This window comes from Acipenser ruthenus, chromosome 33, assembly GCF_902713425.1.
Source record: "Acipenser ruthenus chromosome 33, fAciRut3.2 maternal haplotype, whole genome shotgun sequence".
Lineage (NCBI taxonomy): Eukaryota > Metazoa > Chordata > Actinopteri > Acipenseriformes > Acipenseridae > Acipenser > Acipenser ruthenus.
Window position 1 is genome coordinate 13,137,361 of NC_081221.1, and position 7,693 is coordinate 13,145,053.

Sequence of the window (7,693 nt, forward strand, 5' to 3'; positions counted from 1 at the left end):
GGAAGTAAAATGTAGTCCTACCATGCAAAGACTACATTTCCCAGAATGCCTCAACAAACAGGTAAAGAGTTGCGCACAGAGGGTGCGCACAGAGGGTTATGAGATATAAAGAGTGCTCTGGAGAAATTCTTCTATTGAGAGTCAATGGAGCTGTGTCAGATGTTGCTGATTTTGACTGCTTTTTGCTATGTTAAACTTTTAAAGAAAATTTCACTTTTGCGTAAGGTCTTTTGAAGAAAACAATGCACAGAAATACAGAGTAACAACACAGCCAGCACAATTATTACGTTTTATCATAATTTGACAATGTTGCCGTTTTCTTAAAGAGACCTTGGGCAAAAGTCAAAATTTGCATTAAAAGTTTGATGCATTTATTTAACATAGCAAATACCTTTCTGAATATATTTCCTGGGAGCAGGTTGGTATGCAAGGCCTGGGTAAACAGCCCTGTGTGGGTATTTCATTTACAGTATGCAAGGCTTTGGAGTAAGGTTTACATTTAGTCTTCTACCAGTAAACCATCTGCAATAATATTAAAGTTGAAAGTTCCTTCTTTCTGTGCAGTTTCACACTGGACAGATGTTGTGAGATCAGAATTGTGCAGCGGCTGGCCTGGTGTAGATTTGGAAGGTGGTCAGAATTCGCTGTATTGAATTAACTTAATGCTTGGTCAGTTGTACTGGAAATGAGAAGTGCTATTTTTTATGAGCTATAAAAAAGTGCTGAAATACCCTCTGCACCCACCCCTTCTTTGAATGCAAATGTAGCGATCTTGGTTCCTGCAGGCAGGTGCATCCCACAGGGCGATGCAATCCACACACAGGCAGAGGGCGGGCGCGAACCCGGGACCCCTGGCTCAAAAGCATAGCACCGATACCGCTGTATAAAAGAGCCGGCTCCTTTGCAAGGAGCGTATATCAGACTTATGTCTTTGTGTGTGATTACGTCACCTACCAGCCCTGCTGCTGTCTTCCTCCGTGCACGCTACACAAACGTAAACTAACCCTAGAGCTTAAAAATACAGTGCAATTCAAGACAGTATAATATGGCTCTGTGCTCGGGCATATTATAGTTCTCAAGATATTTCAACAATCACTGTCTTGGTGCTTTGAAATGAGTTAGTGACTAATATGTACCAGGTGATTCATTGTTGTCGAAAGATTAGCAATAACATACTTAATAGCGTGACATTGATTCTTTGGGTCAGTTTCATCAAGGGTGTCTGTGATAGAGAGAGAAAGGATCGATGCTGCAAATCTCCCTCCCGATTAGAAAGGGCGCTGTGTAAGGGGGAAGGTAAGCTGCCGCCTAGATCTGCCACCTCGGTGGTAGGTGGAAACCGGAAGGTGACCATATTAGGAGGGGCGCGTAGCTGCAAGTACTCAGGACGATTCCATTGCAGTCAGCTGCGGGGCAGCCCTCTATTGGAGAAATCATGGCGACGCGTTGGCTGCAGGGAGGAGTTTGCTGGGTACAAAGGGGAAGCAGCTATGTCAAAACCTCCCCTTGCGCTGAGAATGAAATGCAAACGGCCGGAGCCTGTATTGTTTTTATGAGTTTGGATTACGTGTGTTTTGTGTTGCAGAGGAGGAGTGAGCCGCGGACCGGCGATTGATAAAGAGCACGTCCTTGCACTGCACAGCACAGCACAGCACAGCACAGCACCACTCACGGCACCACGCTTCTCTGGAGCGAGAGCACTGCGCGCACAGAGAACGCGGGGACGGACAAAGTCCCGTTTTTGTTTATTTTTAGAAAAGCTGCCGTGTACCCCCCTCAATACCATCGCTGGTAAAGGGGTGGACTTATTTTGTGTTTGTTGTTATTATTTTTATTATTATTAAAGTCCACAGACTGTTTTGGGAGAAAAGGATTGTGTGGACTGGATTTATTTACTGCACCACTGCACCTGATCACACTTGGTGTCCAGAAGTGGGATTATAAATGGACCCAACCGCATTGGCAGCGCTGTTGGAGGCGCAGGAGCGGAGGCATCAGGAATCATTGACGGCCATGATGGAAAGGATGCATGGCTTGTTCCTGGAGGCCAATCGGGGGAGGGAACCGGCGGTTCAACCAGCAGTACCCCTACCAAGGGTAAGGGTAGTGAAGATGTCGCTGGAGGATGACCCTGAGGCTTACTTAGTTGCCTTTGAAAGGCAGGCAACAGCAGCTCAGTGGCCTCGGGAGTGGTGGGCTACCCAGTTGGGCCCCAATTTGATCGGAGAGGCCCAGGCAGCCTACCAAGCCTTGACACATGAGCAAGCCCTGGTGTACGACCAGGTGAAGCAGGCCATTCTCCAGCGGCTGGACATCACAGAGGAGACACATCGCCGCCGGTTCCGGGAGTACCAGCGCCCCCCAGGACTGCGACCCCGCGTGGTGGCCCAGCAACTAGTGGATCATGTGACCCGGTGGCTCTGCCCCGGCACCAACGATGCAGAAAAGATCACCGAGCTGATTGCCATAGAGCAGTTCGTGAAGGTGCTGGGGCCGGACACCCAGAACTGGGTCACCAGGCATCGACCCACCACGCTAGAGGCAGCAGTCCGATTGGCTGAGGGGTATGAGGATGCCTTGGCATCAGCTCCTGTGGTCGTTACCCCCGCTCCTCCCTCCAACCGACCCCGGACAGGACCGACTCCAAGGACAGGACCCCCACAGCACTTCACCCCCTCCCCCCACGGGGCTACTTCTCATCGGCACCCCACGGGTGGCCTTCCTCCACCCCAATGGAGGGCGAGGTCGACCCCCAGCGGGGTGAGAGCAGAGAACCCCTCCCCACTGCCGAACCGGCAGCGGGACACGCAAGCTCCGTGGGCGCCCTTTCACCCCACGTGTTACCGGTGCCATGAGGTCGGCCACCTTGCGCGGAATTGTCCGGCGGCGATGGAATGTGGTGCGGCCTCCCATTACCTACCAACAGCACCAGGTAAGTCCAGGGGTAATGATTGGGAGGGGCCTTGCATTGTTGATGTACGGGTTGGTGATGTGAGTACCCACGCGTTAGTGGACTCAGGATGTGGGCAGACTTTAATTGAAGAAGCTCTGTTGGCGGGGGTACCTTGGTGGTCACGCGGGGTCGTGGTCATTTCCTGTATTCACGGGGATAACAAGGACTACCCCCTCACTAAATTAGATGTGACGATTGGATGTCATTCCCGCCGCGTAATCGTGGCAGTGGCTGCAAAGTTGCCATATCCAGTTATTTTAGGTCGAGACTGGCCATATTTTGAAACAATGATTAATAAAACGGTAACGCCAGTCTCCGGTAAGACCATGGGAGCAGCGGGGGAAACTATTGGGAAAATATTCCCGCTGCAAGCTGATTTGTTCTATTCCCGATTTCGCCCGAAAAAAACAAAAAAAGAGCGAAGGGTCGAAAAATGGGAAGGAATGTCAATAAGACAAGGCTGGGGTTTGGTGGGGGAAACTTCAGAGTCTGTTAAATGTAAGGGAAAGGGGATTGGGACTCAGTGTGACCTGCGGGGGCAGGTTACTGGGGCCCCCAGTGCTGAAGCTACTGTAGCTCCGCTCGATATCCCGAAGTTCTGGGACCGAGATGTGGACCTAGCGTTGGAACAAAAGAATGATCCTTCGCTGGCACACATCTGGGGGCAGGTTCGGTCTATCGAGGGGAAGGATGTAGAGGATAACCGGCCGCTTACATATCCTCACCACATTATTGTCGGGCATTTGCTGTATAGGGTATCCCAAGCCACGAGCACAAGCCAGATTGTAACACAATTACTCGTTCCTCAGTCTTTTCGACGTGAGATCATGCGGTTGGCTCACGATGTCCCATGTTCGGGCCATTTAGGTAGCGATAAGACTCGGGAACGAATATTGGCTCGATTTTATTGGATGGGAGTCTATAGTGAGGTGACGCGATATGTAGCGGGGTGTCCGGAATGCCAGCAAGTAGCGCCGGGGCGGGTTCGCCCGGCCCCGCTGGTCCCACTGCCCCTGATCTCAGTTCCCTTTGAACGCATTGCTATGGACATAGTGGGTCCCTTGAGCCAGTCTGACTCTGGATACACGCACATTTTGGTAGTGGTGGACTACGCGACCAGATATCCAGAGGCAGTACCATTGAGATCTACTAGTGCCGCAGCAGTTGCTCGAGAGTTAGTACAGATTATAACGAGAGTAGGGATTCCAAAAGAAATCCTCACTGATCACGGAACGAACTTCATGTCACAGTGTTTGAAAGAATTGTATAAATTGTTGCAAATTAAGTCCATTCGAACCTCTGTTTATCACCCGCAGACGGACGGTTTGGTGGAACGTTTTAATCAGACTTTAAAACAGATGCTGAAGCGGTTTGTCACCCAAGAGCAGAAACATTGGGCTAAACTCCTCCCCTACCTGATGTTTGCAGTGAGAGAGGTGCCTCAGAGCTCGACTGGGTTCTCTCCCTTTGAGCTGCTGTATGGGAGGCAACCACGGGGCATTCTGGATCTTGTGAAAGAAGGGTGGGAGGAGCAAACAAAAACTTCCAAAAACATAGTCAAATACGTAATCCTGTTAAGAGACCGTCTGGAATTGGTTGGTCGTTTGGCACAAGAAAACCTAAAACTAGCTCAGCATCGCCAAGAGCAGCAGTACAACAAACAAGCAAGAATTCGGACTTTTCGGCCAGGTGATAAAGTACTGCTGCTACTTCCTTCATCAGAGTCTAAGTTGTATGCTAAATGGCAGGGGCCATATGAGGTGATACGGGGAATTGGTAATGTGAATTATGAAATTAGACAACCCAATCGCCGAAATAAGACAGAAATTTATCACATTAACTTGCTAAAACCCTGGAATGAAAGGGAGGCCCTGTTTATAGCTGGTGACAGTTTAGAAGAGGATTTTGGTCCCACTGTCAATCCATTAGCTGCAACTAACATTCCGATGGGAGAACAGTTACTTCCGGATCAGGAACGTGAGCTCTTCCAGTTGGTGGAAAGGTTTAGTGATGTTTTTTCTGATTTGCCCGGCAGGACTAATGTTATTTCTCATGCTATTATTACTCCGCCAGGTGTCAGGGTCCGAGAGAGACCGTACCGGATCCCAGAGAGTCGCAGGGGTCCCGTTCACGAGGAGGTGGAGGATATGCTCAGGCTTGGAGTCATTGAGCCTTCCCGGAGCGAGTGGTGCAGTCCTATCGTGATGGTGGGCAAAAAGGACGGCTCCACTCGGTTCTGTGTGGATTTCCGGAAGGTCAATGCCATCTCTAAGTTTGATGCGTATCCAATGCCCCGAGTGGACGAGCTCCTCGACCGACTGGGTAAGGCGCGGTTAATTTCGACTTTGGATCTGACGAAGGGGTACTGGCAGATTCCACTCACTCAGAGCTCAAAAGAGAAAACTGCTTTCTCTACCCCAGATGGCTTGTTCCATTTCCGGACCATGCCCTTCGGGTTGCATGGAGCTCCCGCCACCTTTCAGAGACTGATGGACCAGGTCTTGGCTCCTCATCATCAGTACGCAGCCGCATACATCGATGATGTAGTGATTTTTAGCTCCACCTGGAAGGAGCATATTATTAGGCTTTCAGCCGTCCTACAGTCTCTAAGGGGGGCTGGGCTAACAGCCAAGCTGGGCAAGTGTGCATTTGGCAAACAGGAGACCCAGTATCTTGGCTATATTATGGGTAATGGCCGGGTAAAGCCTATCGCCTCCAAAGTCCAGGCGCTGGTGGAGACGGCGATCCCGAGAACCAAGTCACAGGTGAGATCACTACTGGGGTTAGCCGGCTATTATCGCCGTTTTATCCCCGAGTATGCCACCATAGTCAACCCCCTGGTCGATCTCACCCGAAAGGCTGCTCCAAAATTAGTTAAATGGACAGGGCAGTGTCAGGAAGCATTTGATATGATTAAGAAGCGACTCTGTCAAGCTCCCGCTCTGATTTCACCAGATTTCAGCAAAGAGTTCATCCTTCAGACTGATGCCTCCCACATTGGTCTGGGGGCGGTCCTGTCCCAACAAGTTGACGGAGTGGAACACCCTATCATTTATTTGAGCAAAAAAATGGCTCCTAGGGAAATTAACTACTCTGTCATTGAGAAGGAGTGTTTAGCCATCAAATGGGCTACTCATGCTCTTCGCTATTACTTGTTGGGGCGTTCTTTCTCTCTTGTCACTGATCATGCTCCTTTAAGGTGGTTACACACGATGAAGGACAATAACGCTCGGATAACTCGGTGGTATCTGGCGCTGCAACCCTTCCACTATACAGTGAAACATCGTGCGGGTAAGGAGCATCAAAATGCAGATTTTTTTTCAAGGGAGGGGGGACCATTGGGGAATGTAGTGTTGGCCGAGTGTTCCTTCGGCATCACTCTGAGGGGTGAGATATGTGATAGAGAGAGAAAGGATCGATGCTGCAAATCTCCCTCCCGATTAGAAAGGGCGCTGTGTAAGGGGGAAGGTAAGCTGCCGCCTAGATCTGCCACCTCGGTGGTAGGTGGAAACCGGAAGGTGACCATATTAGGAGGGGCGCGTAGCTGCAAGTACTCAGGACGATTCCATTGCAGTCAGCTGCGGGGCAGCCCTCTATTGGAGAAATCATGGCGACGCGTTGGCTGCAGGGAGGAGTTTGCTGGGTACAAAGGGGAAGCAGCTATGTCAAAACCTCCCCTTGCGCTGAGAATGAAATGCAAACGGCCGGAGCCTGTATTGTTTTTATGAGTTTGGATTACGTGTGTTTTGTGTTGCAGAGGAGGAGTGAGCCGCGGACCGGCGATTGATAAAGAGCACGTCCTTGCACTGCACAGCACAGCACAGCACAGCACAGCACCACTCACGGCACCACGCTTCTCTGGAGCGAGAGCACTGCGCGCACAGAGAACGCGGGGACGGACAAAGTCCCGTTTTTGTTTATTTTTAGAAAAGCTGCCGTGTACCCCCCTCAATACCATCGCTGGTAAAGGGGTGGACTTATTTTGTGTTTGTTGTTATTATTTTTATTATTATTAAAGTCCACAGACTGTTTTGGGAGAAAAGGATTGTGTGGACTGGATTTATTTACTGCACCACTGCACCTGATCACAGTGTCTTAAAAGAAAAAATAACCCTGTGTGCCGATCATTTTAGAAAGCCGCCAGAGTATCAAAGCCTTGCATCTCAGAAACCCTTTGAGATAGTGACTTCATATTTGCAGGGTTATAGGAGCCCTGCATGTAAATGTGTTGCTGGACATGACTTTAACAGCGCACCAGATATGGCTGGCATATTGAACCCATGTGACTTCTTCTGTATAGAGAGTACACTTTGAGTTATTGTTAATGTTTGGTACACCGCTGTGCTCTTTGATTCTCTTAGTTCAGTTATTCAGTAGCCCTTTCACTGCCAGTTTCTTTTAAGCATATCAATGATACAGACCACATGCTTTTAAATAGGGTCTTCATAGTTGTACACAGCTGTATTCTATGATTCTCTCAATCAATTTCAATAGGTGGTGCTCAGTGGTAATTCATATCACTACTGTAAAGTATTTGTCCATTGGGAATCCATTGCGTGTATTGCTCTGGTCAGCTAATGGTTCTGCTAGTCAAGATGTTTTTCAGTGTTTCTAAGATCTAACAATAGTTAGAAAAGACCACATGTCCCTTTATTATTATTTGTTTATTTAGCAGACGCCTTTATCCAAGGCGACTTACAGAGACTAGGGTGTGTGAACTATGCATCAGCTGCAGAGTCA

General features: G+C 49.2%; 1 protein-coding gene across 1 annotated transcript; it reads left to right on the plus strand.

Moving 5' to 3' along the window:
• The first annotated feature begins 1,938 nt into the window (after nucleotides 1-1,938).
• On the plus strand, nucleotides 1,939-7,024 carry LOC131704966 (zinc finger and SCAN domain-containing protein 29-like). Its single transcript, XM_059006753.1, has 2 exons — nucleotides 1,939-2,932; nucleotides 6,711-7,024. Exons 1-2 carry the CDS (start codon nucleotides 1,945-1,947, stop codon nucleotides 6,719-6,721), a joined length of 999 nt encoding a protein of 332 aa, XP_058862736.1. The 5' UTR covers nucleotides 1,939-1,944; the 3' UTR covers nucleotides 6,722-7,024.
• The last annotated feature ends 669 nt before the right edge of the window (nucleotides 7,025-7,693 follow it).